This window comes from Haliotis cracherodii, unplaced genomic scaffold (assembly GCF_022045235.1).
Source record: "Haliotis cracherodii isolate W230 unplaced genomic scaffold, xgHalCrac1.p SCAF_6, whole genome shotgun sequence".
NCBI classification, from domain to species: domain Eukaryota; kingdom Metazoa; phylum Mollusca; class Gastropoda; order Lepetellida; family Haliotidae; genus Haliotis; species Haliotis cracherodii.
The window spans coordinates 60,597,456-60,618,439 of NW_027266319.1; the positions used below are offsets into that span (position 1 = coordinate 60,597,456).

Consider the following 20,984-nt stretch of genomic DNA (forward strand, 5'->3'; position numbering starts at 1 on the left):
TCATTCAAAATGATGAAATGTGAGCAACGCTCGATGCCTCCAAATTATCTGGATACTGTTTTCGCACTATTGGCTTCCAAACTAGTTCCATTTAAAGGTTTCATAAAATGGTTTTAGAGTCTCACGCCTACAGATATATCGGGATACTGACATAAATTGAAATTTTGAAACTTAAAACATTCAAGATATATCTATTTCAAAGTCTAATTATCAAAATGGAGTGCCATTGAACATATTCTTGTAAATAATTAATAAAAACTGATGTATCTGACTTCTTTCAGTGGCGGGGTGGTCGGGTAGCCTAGTGGTTAAAGCGTTCGCTCGTCACGCCGAAGACCAGGGTTCAATTCTCGACATGGGTACAATGTGTGAAGCCCATTTGTGGTGTCCCCCGCCGTGATATTGCTGGAATATAGCTAAAAGTGGCGCAAAACCATACTCACTCACACACTCACTCTTTCAGTGGCATTTAGAAGTTGGTGTGATGAAGTAAGATGAGATGTATCTGAGTTTTGATATCAGTATAATTATCAGAACAAATTAAACCACTAGAATTTGAAGATATGGAAGCCTTTTAGGGCCATTTTTTTTTTTTCTTGAAATTTCACTATGTTATGTTGAATTTCAAGATAACAAGTTGGAATTTCAAGATACATACTAAATTAAAATTTCCCAATAATCATCTTGAAATTTCAAGATGATAACTTGAAATTTCAACGTAGTATCTTGAAATTTCAAGATACTATCGAAAAAATTAAAAAAGACAAATGGCCCAAAAAGGCTTCTGTAATAAGAGAAAGAAATTATTCCAAGAGGTTAAAGGTATTTCTACTTGCCAAAATTGTGAAGCTCACTCTACTGTGTTGGATGCCCATGAACACACAACAGCATCAGTTGAAGGGGTGCAGACCACTCTGTCTCGAGGGAACTATTTCAACACCATTAGAAACTTCTGCCTGTTTGTGTGGATGTTTGCCCTATGATGAAAGTCGTAAGATTCTCTCATTTCTGTGTTTTATTATCCAGGGTCTTATGTGTCCATTACAGTTTTTATACCCCCGACAAAAGTGATATGCACTCACTTGCATACTGATGCTATGTTTGTATTTGGGATATCAATGTAGTATACTTTCTGTAAAACAAACTTTGTGGTTCAGTGTTTCTTGGTAGGCGGATATTTACGACACAGTCCAAGGCAATGACATGTTGGTATGCTGTAGTTGATTTCAGTGTCCGAAATAACTGTCTGCCTGTCTGCCTGCCCGTGGCTGGTAACTTTTCTGTCAGGCAGATAATTTTAAGACTACTTATGTAATTAGTTTGAAGAGGGTCACGGGTGGCCCAGTCATCTAAGGCGCCGCGATTTGCTGTGCAGAGTTGCGTCCTTTGGACACGCCAGAAACCTATGATTGTGGATTCGAATCCCGGTTCGCCCCGATTATGTTTCTAGGTTTGTCAGCAACATACCCGTGCTCGTGGGTTTCACCGAAGTGGTAAACGTCTGAGACCTGCATCACTTCGGGCTTTCCTCCCACATTAAGCTGACACGCCGCGATATAACTGGAATAATGTTAAAAGCGGCGTTAAACCCAACTCACTCACTCACTCACTCACTCACACACACACACACTCACTCACTCACTCACTCACTCACTCACTCACTCACTTACTCACTCACTCACTCACTCACTCACTCACTCAGTTTGTAGAGTCTCAAGTAATTGTTGCATTATTTTATCTGAATCAAGTCTTGATTTGTCTGAGTTTTTGTGAGTTTTCAATATTTATAATGCGGGCAGGCAACTTTGAAGATGGGCAGACAACTCTTATAGGTCACCTGCCGACTGTCTTGTTGGCTTTTAGAATTATTTCAAACACTGGTTGATTACCAAGAAATATTTTTACTTATCATGCTTACGTTCTGTCATGGCACGTGCCAAGAGAAATATTTTAGATGTTTGATTTAGAAAATCATCCATTGATACTCACATGTAAAATGCAATCTACAATTTTGATCAATCTGCACAAACAGACATCCTTTGTTTGGTCGCGATGTAAAATATTTGCGTCTATTCTATATTTGTATTTTGTGTGCAGTAAAACTCTGTTAGAATAAAAGTGAAGTCCTTGTAACAAAATTTGATTAAAACATTTTCTGTGCCATTAAGCACGTGATCCTGTCACGTTTCTACTTCTTGGATAGTGATTAATCAATGAAACTGGTTTTCTTTTCAACTAATGGCACTATTATAACAAGTTCTGTCCAGGTCCCAATTGCTTTAAATCGATTGCTTAGATGTTTTGTCCCCAAAACTTTGCTGTTGTGTATCCAGTATTTCTGTATCGATCTTGAAAATGTTGAAGAAATATGTCAATTTCCCTCAGGGGGACACACGTTAGATTTTCATTTCATGTTAGGACTTGGTGGACAGATTTATTGCTGTCTCTGGGCAGAAGCATACAGCTGCCTGTCTCATTTATCTCTTGTGTTTGGATTCTTAAACTAACAGAACTACAAGATTTTTTGTTTTAGCAGAACCCTGTCCACATGCTGTGTGATTGGCAGTTTAAATCTTGTTAATATTATTTCACATTAAGGCTGATCTGGTATTGTCAGGAGATGAAAGCTTTAGAAGGGAAGCTTTATTCATTTCATTTTGATCCTCCAGAAAGTTGCAGTAGCAGCAGCGATGCTGAATTGTCAATGTTATGCCAATTTTACTGTTGCAGAAATTCTGTTAATATTCTTTTCCACAGAAATTCAGGTTTTTTAAGTGGTTCACTGTTCAAATGTCGGAAAGCTGGTGTGCTTTAGACATTACGATGAGACTATATGTATCAATATGTTGAATCAATTATATTTGACAATGTGGAACCACCATTGCCATAGAATTGTCATGATAGGGTAGATGAAATCCCGTGCCCATGCTGGGGCTGTGCTTCAGGACATATTTCATTGCCCATACAAAACTTAATATTTCAGAAGTGGATAGTTGCTACTGTTGATTGTCAAATCCTTTTACGCTTTATTCTAGAATACTCTTGTACAGGAGCATCCGGATAAGATGTTCTATATAAATCTATAACTTAATATAATTATACCCCAAACAAAATTTCGGGGTATATAGTTATACCAAGGTTCCATCCGTCAGTCCGTCCGAAAAACTTTGTCCATGCGATTTCTCTTAAACTATTCATTGGATTCATCTCAAACTTAGTACATATAATCTGTGTCATATGGAGGGGTGCAGTCAAAAGAAAGAAAAAAATGTTTTTATTAATTTTCCATTTTTTTATGAATTTTTCAAACCCTAACCCTATCCTAGCTATTTATTTTGTAACTACTGACACACTAGGCGGGTCGGGGGTATTAGTGAGCCACGCTCACTTTTGCACTTGTTTGATATAATTTATTATTAACGTGCATTTGTGATCAGTCATCAGGTAACTATTGATAAGCTGACAAATAACTGTCACTATGGTAAAAGCAGATTGTTTACGAATTGACTTCAATATTTTTTGTGCTTATAACGTAAAAACCTGTTGAGCATACTGTAAATCCGTGGATTTACGCAAAGTGCACACATGTTCTTACTTTTAGCACTCCATAAACGCAAATCATATGTTGAAGTAAATTGTTACAAATAAATATGTCAACAATATCTTTAATCATTAACACAAAAAAACCTGGAAACAACAATACAGAATCATTGACATCATTCACCATAATTATGCAAATAAAACCCCACCTATTCTATTATTAGCCAATCAGTATTGAGTTAACGTTGATGGGCGTGGCTAAAATGTTTTACTAACTTAGCCAATCAAATGCCCCAGAATTATTTGCATCTTATTAAATAATACATAAAATACTATACCAGTTATGCACAATTCAAACATTCTAGCATGACCATAACTATTATCATCACTGAAGACAGGCAGTCAGCCAACAACAATCAAGACGAGCCCATCTTGCAAGGAATAGACCTAAGTTCTCATATAATCAAAATCCTTGGGTAATTTTGATTTTCCTAATTGTCCTGAGAATAATCAGTCTCCATCATCTGCAAAATAGCGATGACAATTATATAAATGGATGACTGGAAATCAGTGATGACATCAGATGTTTGCGAAAATCCAGTGATTGATCTATCAGGAGTGAGTGAATATAGTTTTACGCCGCGTTTAGCAATATTCCATCAATATCACGGCAGGGGACACCAGAAAGATCTATCAAGAACAAAGACATAGAATTATTTGATTTCAGGGGGATCAGATGCTTGTGGGCAGACAAACTATTTTTTCAAATGTCCCCGAATATATATACTTACCGTATTCGACGTAATAAGCACCCCGCTCTAATAAGCGACATGGCGATATTTGCTAATATATTGGCTAGTGAACAATCCCAGTTAGCACCCTTTCCGATTGATCAATGTACACAAGACTTATTTATTCGTGTATAAACGCACTCGTTTGTTATATGCACCCTTAATTGGCAATTAAATTCTCGAAAACATATATATCGTGTATAATACACACAGATTCTTCTTTTATATAATTTCAGGCTGTCATCATAAACCACAAAATTTACAATCTTTCAACCTCGTTTTTAATCTCACCAAAATTATATTCTAATAAGAGCCCCCTATTTCTAATTTTGAGAGCACCCTGGGTGCTTATTACGTTGAATATTGTACATATTTTACACGAAAATCAACACAACACACACATTTACAAAAATATGTTTTGATAGATAGTATATGGTACATATATTCTGTAGTCCTGTAAAATATTCCAATAAAATAAAAAAAAATTTTTTTTACAAAGTTATAGGCTATAGGTTTCAAGTTTTAAACTTTCTAGTCCATAGAAAGTTTAAGATATGTTTCTCCTCATCTTGCCAATCAAACAAAACAATTTGGGTACAATATGTACTAATCTCATTAAAATCAGATCTTAGCGCTTGCTACCACTAGAAAAAGACCTGAGGACATCCCATTACAGGTCACGTCAGGTCAACCTTTCATCTGACCTACCTGTGAAGATCCGGGTAGAATAGGTCTTCAGCAACCCATGCTTGCCGTAAAAGGCGACTATTGGGATCGGGTGGTCAGGCTCGCTGACTTGGTTGATACATGTCATCGATTCCCAGTTGTGTGGATCGATGCTCATGACATTAATCACTGTTTTGTCTGGCCCAGACTCGATTATTTCCAGACCGCCATCATATGGCTGGAATATTGCTGAGTGCGATGTTAAACAACAAACCAACCAAACCAAACCAAATTTCATCTGACCAATCAGTGTTGCTTACGAGATGATTTGATCAGAAAGCTATAAACATGATAAATGGCCATGACATGCTAGATATTTGAAACAAGTGACTTTCCATACCCCTTGGGAAGTATTGCCAAACAATCTTGGCCATCTATTTGACAATCCAGAATGTTTTTTTGTTCGGTTTTCAATTTTTTAATCAAGAACTTTGTCAAAATATTTTTCAAGACATAGACTGGAATGGCCGTCGCCAGCTTGAAACTAGTCCCATAAAGCTTGAGAAAGCTGCTTTCTCTTCGGCTAGTGTCAAACTCCTCTTTGTAATTTCATTGGTCGGTCAAAGTTCGAAAAAGGTCGTTCTAACGTGACCTGTAATAAGATGTCCTCAGATTTTTTTTGTAGCAGTAGGGAGCACTAAGATCTGATTTGATTAAAGATTGAATATGTAACAAACTATTCTGGTATTGCTGCAACTATGTACAAAGATATTTTTCAAGGCTTTTAGTGACATTTGGTTTTGTTCTGTAAAAAGTCTTTTCTATATTGTTTTGGGAATGTCCAACTTTTCCAGAACTTAGCACTGTTATCTTTTCTAATAGGGCGGGACGGGTAACTTAGGTACCCAGGTCGGGTGGGTACTGAGTAGGACCCGGGTACCCACTGGACTACCCGGACCCGTGGTTAGTCACGTGATTTTCTAATGACTAAAATTATCTGGAACTCTATGGTTACACTACAAGTCATTAATGTTCACATTTCTTTCTGACTATGCACCCATTCCTTCTGATTTTTCATTTGGTTGAATAAAGATAACTTAAGTCAACTTCGGTGTATGCATGACCAGATTGTTTAACACATGTATCTAAATACGCTTGCAAGGGCTATGCTAAAACAGTTTCCAATCAGACATTTTAAAGCATCTCCTGAGACCTAGAGTGGGTACCCGGGTAGGGTCGGGTAATAGGGGGGGCGGGTACCGGGTAGTAAATTTGGACTCGTCCCAGCTCTAGTTCCTAATGATGTAAAGCTGCTAAGACTGCTGTAACTCATAGACCAGCACTTAAGATCGCACTAAGATCTCTGTTTGCAAGTGGGTCCTGGTATTTTAAATATAAGCACCTGTGCATCATTTCACATCTCATCTTAGCGCTAAGATCAATACTCTTGTACTTCAGCATTGACGACAATCATAGCACCAAGATTGCTTTGCTGAAACAGCAGCCCAGTGAGAATCTTATGTTTCATATGCCTAAGTATGAACTTATCTCTCAGCTCTTGTGTCTTGGATTTCACTTCGATAGTTTAGATCTCCTTGGGTGACAGACTGAATCATTAATGTCAACGTTAAAGTTTAATCCCCAGAAAATCACATGAACAGAAGGATCAATATCCGCTAGATTCACCAGAGAAAAATTGATTTTTCCAATCTACCCATTTGTGGAATTGGCAAGTGAAAAACTGCTTCCAGAGAAATCTTGATTGACACACTCTGTATGATGTCTTTAATCTACGACCAGGTTGGATGTCAAAATAAAATAGGAATGGAACGGGATCAAAAGCGAGGGTTAATTAACTTCTAAAGTTATTTGCAGGAAAGAAGGAGTTCCAACATATCGTATTCGACGTAATAAGCGCCCACGGCAATATTTGCTAATATATTGGCTAGTGAACAATCCCAATTAGCAACCCTTCCGATTGATCAATGTACACAAGACTTATTTATTTGTGTATATTATGAACTTGTGTGTTATATGAACCCTTTATTAGGGGCAATTCAATTCTGGAAAAATATATCTGTTGTATGTAAACATTTCAGGCTCTCAGCATAAACTACGAAATTTATGATCTTTCAACTCTGTTTTTTTTCCATCAAAGTAATATTCTAAGAAGAGCCCAATATTTCTAATTTTGAGAGGGCCCTGGGCGCTTATTACTTCAAATAGGGTAACTGGTTTCATAAGGAGACAGAAATAGGCTGGATTATTAATTATGGATTAACTTCTTCAGGTTGTCATTGGTAAGAGGGTGGTGAAGTAGGCAAGTGGTTAAAGCGTTAGCCTTTCATGCCTAAAGAAATGGTTTGATTCTCAGTTTGATTACATTCATTCCTGTGTCCACTGCTGGTGTGTTAGAGCATCACTAGGGCTGTAATAATACCCTTGTGTTGAGATAATGTACGTACAAGATACATGAAAATTGCCATGTTAGAGTGAGTGAGTATAGTTTTACGCCAGTTTTAGCAATATTCCAGCAATATCACAGCGGGGGACACCAGAAATGGGCTTCACACATTGTACCCATGTGGGGAATCTAACCTAGGTCTTCGGTCCCCACCACCCCCCTCTTTGTCATCAAAGAGAATGAGAGAGAAAAAACAAAAATATTAAGCATATTTGAGTTCTAAGTGGGCATTTTTAACTGAATCACCGATAGATCTGTGTGTACAACTGATTGCTATTTCCAGCTTAGTTCCCGAGGCAAATACACACAGCAATCTCTATCTCTATATACAAAAGCAGAAGAGGAAATACAATTGAGATGGTCATCATTAAGTCCAGTGATGTTTTATCACAAATTTCACATTGACCACTCCTTTTTCTTAACCTGAGCCGATGTTGATATTTTGACTGTGCATGATACTAAAAAAAATATGTCTTTTTTTTTCAAAATACTTTAAACTCCATCATCCAATCCTTGGTTGATAGGCTAGTAGTACACGCACAATGTAATTGTCTTAAATGACAACCAACAAGACATCCAGCGCTAGTGCCATTAGGCTGGAAAAGGAAAACAAACGATTCCTCTTGGGGGCAAAGGTCATTTAATAACGACAAATGTTTAATCGAAACATAAAACCTCCGACTGAGAAAATTCACCAAATTCCTGAACAACATGTAGTTTGCATGTTACGTTTGGCGCCTGTGACATGTCCCTTGCAACAATAAAAAACAAATACCGCTTACAGCATAATCAGCAACTGACAGTCTGGATTGTCTTCCCTTGACTGTTAAATTAATGGACAGTAAATCAGATGCCCTTTAAATGAAAATAAACTAGGGTTTATTTCTTACGATTTTTCTAGATGGGGTGTACATTATGGTTGTGTGCGCACTGTAGTCAAGAGAATAGGGTAATGAAACATGATGTATGTGTATCAGTTGGTAGCGATGTATTACTTGTATCAGGTCACAGAGTATCATGAACGCATTCTGATGCAGTAGGATGCTAATGTATGATGTGTCACTGCATCTTCTTTGTCCATCATGATGTCAAAGGACCCGTGAACATCCGGGGTAGAATAGGTCTTCAGCAACCCATGCTTGCCGTAAAAGGCGACTAACGGGATCGGGTGGTCAGGCTTGCTGACTTGGTTGATGCATGTCAATGATCCCATGGCGTGGATCGATGTTCATGATCTTAATCACTGGATTGTCTGGTCTAGTCTAGACTCGATTATTTACAGACCGCCGTCATATAGCTGGAATATTGCTGAGTGTGGCGTTAAATAACCCACCAACCAACCAACCCATTTGTGTAGACTATTTTCAGACAGTCATAGAGCTGGAATATTCCTGAATTTCATCGTTAAACAACTAACAAAGCCTGTATGACCGATTTTACTGTTTCCTACATTTTAAAGATTGTTAAAACAAATGGTTAAGTACATACATATAGCTGAAGCTGTTGATTATTATTTTTATTGGAAGACATCTTCCGAACTAGTAATAATCTGGCATTGTATCTCTGTCAACAATGTTAGCTTCATCCACTGGGCCACTAACAGCTGCAAGCCATCATCAGTTTGATCTGTCATACATCCCTAGCAGTCTCACAACTAAACATGAAGTACTTGTAATGGAGACGCTTGTAAACATGTCAGATGTGTATGAGGCCCATCAATCTAATATGGACAGGTGCAGTCAGTTTGAAACCAGACGCCTTATGTCATCAGTAAGCATATCTCAATAAGTCATAGTGACAAGACCATATTGCAGCATTACAGTGAATACAATGTTGAAATACCTCGATTAAAAATGTCTTTTCTGCCACAGGCTCCTAGTCTGAGATTCTAGATAAATCTGTTGCAGGCTTCTACAGAACACTGCCACTCAATTCCCTGTAAGAACTAATCCTGGATGCAAAAGTCCCCATTCACGCCTTTCGGGTTTAGGGTTTTTAGGGTCTTCTTGCCTCAGGTGTTAAGATAATATCCCATCAGATTAACTGGGAATTTCCCTGTGTAAAAGAGTAAGTTGATGAAATATGTTATGTGTCCAGCTACAGGCAGTAGTGTCCATCATGATGTCAAAGGACCAGTGAACATCCGGGGTAGAATAGGTCTTCAGCAACCCATGCTTGTCCTAGCAGGCGACTAACGGGATCGGGTGGTCAGGCTTGCTGACTTGGTTGATGCATGTCAATGATCCCATGGCGTGGATCGATGTTCATGATATTAATCACTGGATTGTCTGGTCTAGTCTAGTCAGTGTCCAATATTCTCTACATGGGACCTTTTATCTGTGAAGATGTGGAGTAGTATAGGTCTTCAGCAAGAGGCGACTATCGGATGGTATGGTTGAACTAGCTGACTTGGTTGATGCATGTCATGGTATCCCAATTGCGTAGATCGATGCTCATTATATCAATCACTGGATTGTCTGGTCCAGACTCAATTATTTACTGATTTCCGTCAAACAGCTGGAATATTGCCAAGTGCGGCGTTACGCAAACAAAACCATGAAACAGAGTTATTTGTTAACTAATAACCTATATCTAAGGTTGAGGATATATCCGCTCCACGCAATCTGCACTTTATTGACATTTTTGGTTTATTAATAAGTTATTAATAAATGCATTTTAAAGCCGCTTATTATACATTCTGCTTTGATCAATTTGACCTAATAACTTGTTTGTGAGAGGTTCCTGAAATAAAACATGAGATTATTTGTCCTTCAAGAAAACTGTTTTTCAATTGACTAAATAGAAAAACAACAACCATTAAATGCACGCATCTAGAAATAGAAGGATCAAAAAGAAAAGTGCACAATAACAAATTTTCAATTTGGAAACCTTAACGGAGATGGATGCTTTCAAAGACTTCCATTACAAATTCTAAAAAAAATGGTCGATGTCTTAGAGCATGACACAAATCATTAGCTGGACAGACAGAGTCTGACTTCAAAGATGGTCTGTTTTGTTGCAGGTTTGGCTGAGTTTGGCTAATCACTACATCAAAGACTTGAAGATCGACTGGGAGAAAACTGTGAGATTCGCCTTCAACGAGAGAAGCAACCCAGATGACGACAAGCTGGGGCTGCAGATAGTGAAGGTATAAACATGTATTAACAGCCCCTCTTCCCAACTCCAGCTGTGGGTCTGACCGGATCTTGGATTCGAATTCAAGATTCGATCTGTGTACAATTCTTGGTTTGGCTCATGAGTAAATGTCTGCATGCTGCATCACTTGGGGATTTTTAGTGTCTCCCCCCCCCCCCCAACCAACTTCTGGACCAATATGTGTGTAATGTTAAGTACCCCCTCCAAAGAATTAAGATGACAGTCCATATCTTCTTGTGTATTGTACAGATTTATTTACAGCAAACCGGACCGCCTCCGTGGTCTAGTGGTAGAGCATCTGCCCGGAGAGTGGAAGGTCCAGGGTTCGATCCCCCGGCCGCTTCATATACAAAGACGCTAAAAGATGGTACTTGTTGTTAACCATGTCTGGCGCTTGGCATTAAGGGGCTAAAACAAGGACTGGTCGGCTCGGAGTCAGTATGCTGTGTCTCAGTGGGGTGTTCATGTTAAACTGCGGCATGGTATCCCAGTGGGCTAGCACTATAAATCGGTGTCAGTCCGGACTAGTACAAGCAGCCACACACACACACACGTACATGCACGTCGCTTGATAAGTGCAATAATCTTGAACGTGACGTTAAACCCAATTTCACCTCACCTACAGCAAACCTCTGCGCTGAAGGGCTATATAATTACCTAGGAACTATTATCAGAAACGTTTTAGTTTCATTGACGTTTGAACAAGTGGTTTTGATAAGCACCCCCTTTGTCAAATTACTACGTGCCTGGTGCTCTTATTATGGCGAATACTGTAACTGTTGAGAGTCCCATTACACCAAACTTACTCATTCTTGCCAATCTGCCTTCCTGTGGGTTTCCATGGCAACATAGTTCAACAGTAGGTCATGCTTGACTGATGAGAATGGTCAGTCTTTCACCTAGTGTCTGTTCTACAGAGCCACAACTGTCGTAACTTGTATACATGAACACTGACTTGCAATTGCTGTAGAGCTGAGATATTTTTTTGGAACGGGTCGCTGACTGATTGTGTGTCATTGCACTCTGACAACTTACCTCGTTCCTCACTCTATCAAGAACTGAGCCCCGTTCCACAAGGCGAACCAAGCGCAACAACAGTCAGAAGCCTATGTTAAAATATGGGACTTCTGCTATATGGATTAATATTTACTGTTGGGTAAAAACAACATTCAGCAGCCCACTCCCCATAGCAATTACAGTCTCCCAGATCCATGGTCATCCACTCTCACTATAGACATCTTTCCTCAAGTCCTATTCTGATATCTCCTCACAGATGATTGATTCTGACACACTACAGTCTGTCTCCATCGTTATATTCTAATGGGCCCCGTTCCATGAAGCGATCTTAGCCCTACAACCAACATATGCCTATGTTAAAGTATGGTATCGTATTAGCGCTAAGATCAGTTTGTCCCTGGTCCCTGGTCATCTGCATGCATTAGTGGATCGCAATTATTCCTGCTCGATACAAGTATCGATCACAATTGTACACTAAGTAAAAAGTATCAATTCTTACCTTAAATGCATTCTTCAATAAATGTTAGACCAAACACAAATAACTCGTGAAAGTGAGCATTAAAAACACCAATATTTTCATCCATTGCCCCATACTTGACAACTGTAAATCGTTAGTGTGCCAGGTATTTGGCCATCCTGTCTATGACAAAGATGGCTTACACTCCACAGATAAGGGCACATGCAAGTATCGTGATATGTATCTGATGTTGAGCAAGGTATCGTGATACGTATCCGATCATGCAATTGGTGTATTGTCCCAGACCTAGTCATTCGAGGTAGCAGAGATGAGGATGAGGATTAGATGGCCAAGATGTAAGGATCTGGGATAATGATCACAAGGGAAGACAACTCTTAGATGCAACTCAACGTGTCCACTAGAGTGAGTGAGTTGGGTTTAACGAGGCTTTTAACAGTATTACAGTTATATCACAGCGTGTCAGCTTCATGTGGGAGGAAAGCCTGAAGTGATGCCGGTCTCAGACGTTTACCACTTCGGTGAAACCCACGAGCACGGGTATGGTTCTGACAAACCTAGAAACATAATCGGGCCGAATCGGGATTCGAACCCACAATCATAGGTTTCTGGCGTGCCCAAGGGACGCAACTCTGCACAGCGAATCGCAGCGCCTTAGACGAGTGGGCCACCCGTGCACCCGTGCCCCCGTGCCCCCGTGCCCCCGTGCCCACTAGAAGGAAGTCACTGTGGTGCTCAGACTGTGTTGGAGTGTGGGCTATAGGGACCTTGGTGGCCGCTGGTTTGTGTTGGGAATAGTTACACATTCCAGACATTAGGACTATTATCAAACTAGATCTATTGCAATATTTTTTCTGTTCAGGTATTTTGGGTTAAAAATAAAACAAGTTTCATTTTTATTTGTGCCACTTAAACTAAAAATCTACACAGAAATTCATTAACAAATGATGCTTTCCTGTGAAATTGATTGACAAAACAGCGGTATCGAGGATGTGAAATTTCTCTCACATTGTCTCCCCTGTATCTATGAATAAAAAGAGGCATTGACTGACCATGCTGAATAATATTAACTTTAGTATGTTGGTTGGTTGGTTGGTTTGTTGTTTAACACCACACACAGCAATATTCCAGCTATATGATGGCGGTCTGTAAATAATCGAGTCTGGACCAGACAATGCAATGGGATCAATGCCATGCATCAACCAAGTCAGCGAGCCTCTTACGACAAGCAAAGTCACCTTTTACGAAAAGCATGGGTTGCTGGAGACCTATTCTTCCCCGGATCTTCACGGGTCTACTTTAGTACAAATTAGAATCTGCAAGTACAAATCAGTGTCTGTCACTATAAAAAAATTTAATTCCCATGATTTTCATAGGTTTTCGACATGTTCATTTTCTCGACTCCTTTTTCCCAAATCACTTTGTCTGTTCAAGTTTGGTCTTAAGCTACTTTGAACAATATTCAATCGTATAAGTGGCAGGAAATCAGCTAGTGATTCCGATCTTAGAAGTTGACCACTTCGATGAAACCCACAGATATGGCGCTGATAAACCTAGAATCATCATCAGAGCGAATCTGGGATTCAGGAACCAACGATCATAGAATTGTCATAGCGACTGATTTACGACTTCCATTGTCTGAAGTACATTTGACTCCAAAGGCAAATTACCCTGTAGCCATGTCTCCATAACTTAATTGTCATTACGTTTTAGGCGCTAATCCCAGTTGTTAATCCTCACCAACATTTCATTGTATATTGACGGACAGCCAACCTGGACTACCATATCACTTCCCTTTAACTACTGCTTTATATAGTATGGCATTTATTGCCCTAATTGATCATCCCATGAACTGTGTCTGTTGATCACGCCTATATGTCCAATGTCCAAAGCAGCGTTATTGTCTCTTTGTCTTTCCATTGTTGTTCATTACTATATATGTGCTACCATTACACAGTTACTAGGGTGTTAGTCAGGCTTGGTATTCCGAGTGCTGGTGTAGGGACGACCTCGAGCCGGATGTACCGCTCGTAGGAAACGTCCTGAGGTGAGCTGGAGCTCCGCTCACCTCTTGTATGCCTGAGCTGGAAGGTCCGCTCATCGCTGTGTTTGTGTTGTCAGAGCAGGTATTCCGCTCATTGTGCAATTGTTGTTTATTGTTTACATGTTTTTCATAAAGCGTTCCTGGACAGTGATGTCGAGTTCTCCTTTATTCCCCTAAGAGCTAATTCCCTGTGAACATGCGCGTTGACAGAATACTGGCACCCCTAAGGGAGACAACTTTGGACAGCAAATTGTGGCACCTTGGCCACCTTGGCCACCTTGGCCACCTTGGCCATAGGCTCCGCAGGCTCCATAGTCTCCGCAGGCTCCCAGGAGATGGGAGGGCTGAGATGTGACAGCCCAGCTAGAAATCAGTAAAGTTGTTTCTTCAGGACAAATTGGCGACCAGCACACATGAAAATCAATCCATTCTCATTAGACTGTTATAGATTTGTTTAGTTTGGAGATGGGTTCTGTGCTACTCTGTTTGGACTGCACGGAACAGGATACTTCCTCATACATGTTTTCTTTCTTTTCACATTGATTGAAAGTAATGCTCAATGTACTTTTCCAACTGCATCTGTGTAACAGAATTGTATGGTTTTATTTCCAATAACACTTCCCTAGGCTCCATGTACAGCTCAGCCACTTATAACTTCAATTGTTCTGTTCTGAAATCCAACAGCTGATGTCAACAAAGCAGTTCATTGTATTAGTAAATCAAATACTGATATTATATACCTTACTGATATAATTTTATCATGATATTAATTATTGAAGTCAATAGTTTAATTTATTTAATATCTTGAAATTCAAAATTAATATCATCAAATGAAATCATATCATGAATGTAATTTAATTGATGACGTTAATCCAATACGTATCAGTGATTCTGTTTTTATCAACAATGAATGGTATATTATGATATCAGGGCCCAGACAACAATTACTGATATCATGAGAAGAATGAAAGATTAGTACTTTGGTAGTAAATAAAAAAATGCTTGACACTGTGGAATTCCTGGTTAGAATACGCCCCAGCAGCGTGAGTGAGTGAGTTGGGTTTAACTCCGCTTTTAACAGTATTCCTGTTATATCGCAGCGTGTCAGCTTAATGTGGGAAGAAAGCCCGAAGTGATGCAGGTCTCAGACGTTTACCACTTCGGTGAAACCCACAAGCACGGGTATGGTGCTGACAAACCTAGAAACATAATCGGGGCGAACCGGGATTCGAACCCACGATGATAGGTTTCTGGCGTGCCCAAGGGACGCGACTCTGCAAAGCGAATCGCGGCGCCTTAGACGACTGGGCCCCCCATGACCCCTATGCATGTCATAAGAGGTGAGGGGCGGTCGGGTAGCCTAATGGTTAAAGCGTTCGCTCGCCACGCCGAAGACTCGGGTTCGATTCCTGACATGGGTACGATGTGTGAAGCCCATTTCTGGTATCCCCTGCCGTGATATTGCTGTAATATTGCTAAAAGCGGCGTAAAACCGGCATAAAACCATACTCACTCACTCAAAAGAGGTGACTTAATAGATCGAAGGGTCATCTCGCTGACTTGACTGACAGCATATCATATATATAGTACCAATGACGTGAACCATTGCTCATATTTTCCAATACTGGATTGTCTGGTCCAGATGGATTATGTTGAGGCAAGCCGTCTTCTAGCTAGAATATTGCTGAATGCGGCGTAAAAACAACAAATGTCTTGCCATGCGGCAGCAAGTCCTTGGTATTCCACAGCCCAGATACTGAAGGTGGTGACTCACTGCCTGTGGTTCTGTAAAGCCTGGAGGAGCAGGTCAACACCCAGACTAGTAGGTCAAGGTGTGATTGGACTGTGATTGCTCCTGGATGGCTCCGACTATGCTGGGGGACATACAGTCGACATGTCACTGTGCTCGTCAGGTTATTTTGGTTTGTTTGTGTCCTTGAGTTAGAAATAAGCTGGTGTACTCTTACGTAAATATATATCAGGAAAGTAGGGTAAATATTATTCATAAATGATCTAGATTTTCAATTATCAGTAATCATATTTAAAAATGATACTGATGGGGTTATTTTTGTTGTGAATTAATTAATCAGGAATCATTTGTGTTGTCATTTGAAGACAAAATCCTTTTCACTAGATTCCATTAGGAACAGGCTCTCGTTTCACACAGTTAGAAATTGGCACTTGTCCTGTCGTCTTTGCCATACTGCCCAATGGTTAAGGTATCTTAAGGACTAGTAGAAATTTGCCATTGTTAAGGGTTTTGCTATATGTTATCATTATAAGGACTAGTGGACTATATATGTTAGTTTCTACCGCTGGTTCCATGTAACAATCTGTGTCCTAGACTCCCAACACTTTAACATGGACACTCACTGGCCTCCCTCTCGCTGAAACTTAATTCAATGTTAAAAATTGTGACTGCAACACAATGTAATGTTTGTTTGTTTGTTTGTTTGTTTGTTTGTTGTTTAATGATGACTCACCACATATTTGGGGGGTACTTTCTATATTTGGGAGTCATGATCTTCCTGGCTTTGCTTGTGTACCGTCAAATACACAGGGACTGCAGTAAGCGCTAGTCAGAAATACTTGCAGCTGATTGGCTGGAGTGTAGTCATGCCAGTTATGCATTGCAACAACCGTCTATAAATAGACAATGGAAATTCCAAGTTTCTATTCTGTGAAAGTTATTTCAATCTCATTTAATTCTTAAAGTTTATCAATTTGTATATTTTAAGCAAATAGCGGAGTAGTGATATGTTCGGTATTTTTAGTTTTGTAAATATTCAGTCTGAGTTTAGATTTCCTTCGACTCGTATCAAATATCTCAGCAAATTATTGCGTCACATACGCAGGATTTTAGGGTCATGTAACACTGTGTTATTGGTGTTCCCGCTGGCTTTTGAAACTGCCAGTCCATGTGGACTGGCACCTCTAAAAACAACCAGTCCCCCTTAATTTTTGCCAGTCCTAACTTTCATCAAATAAAAAAACGTATGGAAATTATTTGGTTTGAATTCCTTCAACATCATGTTCAGTGCAAAGATGTCATCTCTGAAGTAACTTTGTTAGATCTATACGTCATTCACACAAACTTTCTTTTTTTATATATATATTTCGAGACGTCACTTCAAATTTACCTAGAAATAGACATTGGGAAACCCTGATGGTAACAGACAAGCCAACTTGAATATCACCGATGTTTTGTTCAACAACAAAGATTTATAAGGTACTTATTTGCCGGTCCACAGGGACTGGCAGGCACATGGATTACCGGTCCAAGCCTTATTTTACTGTTGAAAAACTGGTAATTACCGGAACGCTGGTTATGTATGACTGTGTATGACTATGTATGACAATGTATGACAGTGTATGACAGTGTATGACTCTGGTTGTTGTCAGGACCTGCATCGGACGGGCTGCAGCAGCTACAGCGGCCAGGACAACGAGCAGGACCGAGCGGTGTTGAAGCGAGTGCTCCTGGCCTACGCCAGGTGGAACAAGCGGGTCGGATACTGCCAGGGATTTAATGTCATAGCTGCACTGCTGCTTGATGTCATGGACAGGAAGGAGGACGATGCGCTCATGGTGAGTCCACGTTTCCAGACAATCGTTCTTGCTATACTGATGGGGGGGGGAGCATAGGTGTGTCGAATTTGGTATCAAACGTCTCAGAATTTCAAGAGCTTTCCAACGAGCCATCATGCACTAAAATCGCTTAATATTTAAGAAAAATGTGTTTTTCACCTCTCCAGCAAAAGGACTTCCAAGTCAGCAAATGGAAAAGACATTCTTGTGTCTTGAGTGTTTGAGGGGGCACGGGAGGCCCAGTCGTCTAAGGCGCCACGATTCACTGTGCAGAGTTGCGTCCCTTTGGCACGCCAGAAACCTATGATTGTGGGTTTGAATTATTTGATTATGTTTCTGTCAGCACCATACCCGTGCTCGTGGGTTTCACTGAAGTGGTAAACGTCTGATACCTGCATCACTTCGGGCTTTCCTCCCACATTAAGCTGACATGCCGTGATATAACTGGATTAATGTTAAAAGCGGCGTTAAACCCAACTCACTCACTCACTCACTCACTGTTATACTGATGGCATGATAGACATTTTTCGCTGATGGCGTGTCAACATACCCAGATGGCATTGACCGTAGGTAATGATATCAATCACTGGATTGTGTAGTCCAGATGAGATTATCTTCAGGCTGTCATCATATTTGAAATATTGCTGGAATATTGTAGCGTTAAGCAACAAAAAGCAATAAACTCTATTCACTGTGATCTGTCATGATATTTTACAGGTGATGATTTACCTGATTGATCATGTGCTTCCCGAGAGCTACTTCGCCAACAACCTGCGTGCCTTGTCTGTAGATATGGCTGTGTTCCGCGACCTGCTCCGCTTCACCTACCCACACCTGGCCAAACACCTCAACCATCTGCAGAATGCTGCTCAAGATATTACCACAGGTAGACAAAACAGTTACCTGCAGAACGCTGGTCAAGATATTACCACAGATAGGCAGAAAAGTAAACAAGCAGAATGCTGCTCAAGATATTACCACAGATAGGCAGAATAGTTACCTGCAGAATGCTGGTCAAGATATTACCACACATAGGCAGAACAGTTACCAGCAGAACGCTGGTCAAGATATTACCACAGGTAGGCAGAACAGTTACCTGCAGAACGCTGGTCAAGATATTACCACACATAGGCAGAACAGTTACCAGCAGAACGCTGGTCAAGATATTACCACAGGTAGGCAGAACAGTTACCTGCAGAACGCTGCTAGCGATGTATCAATAATGAAGAGCAGTGACATACAGGTGACATAATTATGTAAAACAGTAGCCTAGGTAGCAGAATATAAAAAAAAACGGCATGTGTATAGAGATTCGTTAGGATGTCATTGTTTCTTCCTCAGAAAAACTGTTATGACCACAGAACATATCTACATGCATGCTAGGAATGTGTTCCCTCACGTTGTGTTCTGCTGTATAGGTGCCTGTTATGAGCCTCCCTTGACGAACGTGTTCACCATGCAGTGGTTCCTGACTCTGTTCGCAACCTGTCTTCCAAAGACCATCGTCCTGCGCGTGTGGGACTCGATCCTACTGGAGGGCTCGGAGATCCTGCTTCGCACCGCCCTCACAATATGGGGCAAGCTGGCAAGGTGAGCAGCTTTGAAACACTCACATATTGGAAATTAGAGCTCTTGTTGGATACTCAAGTACGGGGCGGGGTCAGATTGACTCGATTCCTACCGTAAGGACTTGCGTACCAACCAACTTGACCGTCACGTCTCAAACACGAGTATTATAGATATGGAAGAGAAATGGTTCAGTCTCTTGCATTTTGACTGATGTTGGAGCGGTTGTGTAGCCTAGTGGTTAAAGTGTTCGCTCATCACGCTGAAGACACAGGTTCGATTCCCGACATGGGTACAATGTGTGAAGCCCATTTCTTGTGTCCCTCGCTGTGGTATGGCTGGAATATTGCTAAAAGCGGCGCAAAACCATATTCACCATATTGATGATGCAAGAAAAGACAAAATGTTGATTGTGAGGCATATTGCTGTTAAAATCAAGTGTTCGAATCCATGTTGGGTTTGGAGTCACGGAACTTGAGTCCACATTTTTTTATCGGTCCGATATCTATTGGAAATGCACTTTCACAACAGATAAATTCTATGAATAGTGTTGTGAGAAATGCTATTTAGTTATGGTAAGGCCCACTAGGTGTGAGTCCGCATCACTCTATCATTTGTAGGAAGGACCAACTAAACTGGGCCGAGTGGTCAGACTTGACGACCTGGCAGATTGTGTGTCACTGGTTTATCTGGTCCATTGATTTGATTGTTTAGTTATACCAAGGTTCCGTCCATCCGAAAATTTGTCTGTGCGATTTCTCTTAAACTATTCAGTGGAGTCATCTCAAACTTAGTACATATAATCTGTGTCATATGGAGGGGAGCAGTCAAAAGAAAAAAAAAATGTTTTTATTAATTTTCCATTTTTTTATGAATTTTTCAAACATTAACCCTATCCATTATTAAATTTGAAACTACTGACACACTAGGCGGGTCGGGGGTATTAGTGAGTCACGCTCACTTTTCCCCCTTGTTAACCTGTGTATTTAGGTCAAGAACAGAACGCATGGTCAATGGCAGCCATACTTTTTACTTCTCCCATCATGCCTCTGTACACTTCCTGTCCCTTAGAACATACACAATATGTGCCCTTAAATTACCTTTCTGTTGATAGTCCTGACAGGATCATAAAACAACCTCCAAAAGGTGAATTTGAAAGAAACTGCTTCATATGAATATACATAAACTGTTTTATAATTATGGATTTTAACAAATTGTTTTATGTTGAACATAATGAGCAATAGCTGACCCCCTGTGTTGTCCTACAGGAGGATCAAGTCTGTGACCAGTGCGGACGAGTTCTACACCCTGATGGGGGACCTAGCGGCAGACATGATCCAGGGGACGATCTTTAATGCTGATGATTTTATTAAAGTAAGAGGACTTCTTTCACTCGTATTGTCAATCATGAAATTAGTGCAAGCATAAAATGAATGCGGAAAATGCAGGTGTCCTTGCTCGCATTAATAAAGTGACACAATTCAATCTGGATCTTTTGGAGTATATTGTCATGTTGGGTTCACAGAAAATGGGCGAAAATATATAGAAAAACTCACAATAAACAGTGCTGCTCAGTATGTTTGCACTAGTGGTAAAAGCAGTTATGACAGTCGTGCACCTTGTATGACGCCATCTTTGTTCTTGGTAACCTTGTCATGTAATGTCATTACAAGTAAA

At 40.2% G+C, this 20,984-nt stretch overlaps 1 protein-coding gene across 1 annotated transcript in view; it reads left to right on the forward strand.

Annotated features, from left to right (window-relative positions):
• The window catches only part of LOC139445320 (TBC1 domain family member 30-like), a 130,660-nt gene that overhangs the window by 97,855 nt on the left and 11,821 nt on the right, over positions 1 to 20,984 (forward strand). Inside the window, exons 4-8 of the mRNA XM_071226442.1 lie at positions 10,484 to 10,609; positions 17,556 to 17,741; positions 18,459 to 18,673; positions 19,158 to 19,331; positions 20,576 to 20,681. Of these exons, the coding sequence (XP_071082543.1) occupies positions 10,484 to 10,609; positions 17,556 to 17,741; positions 18,459 to 18,673; positions 19,158 to 19,331; positions 20,576 to 20,681 (807 nt within the window). The remainder of the gene's footprint in view (positions 1 to 10,483; positions 10,610 to 17,555; positions 17,742 to 18,458; positions 18,674 to 19,157; positions 19,332 to 20,575; positions 20,682 to 20,984) is intronic.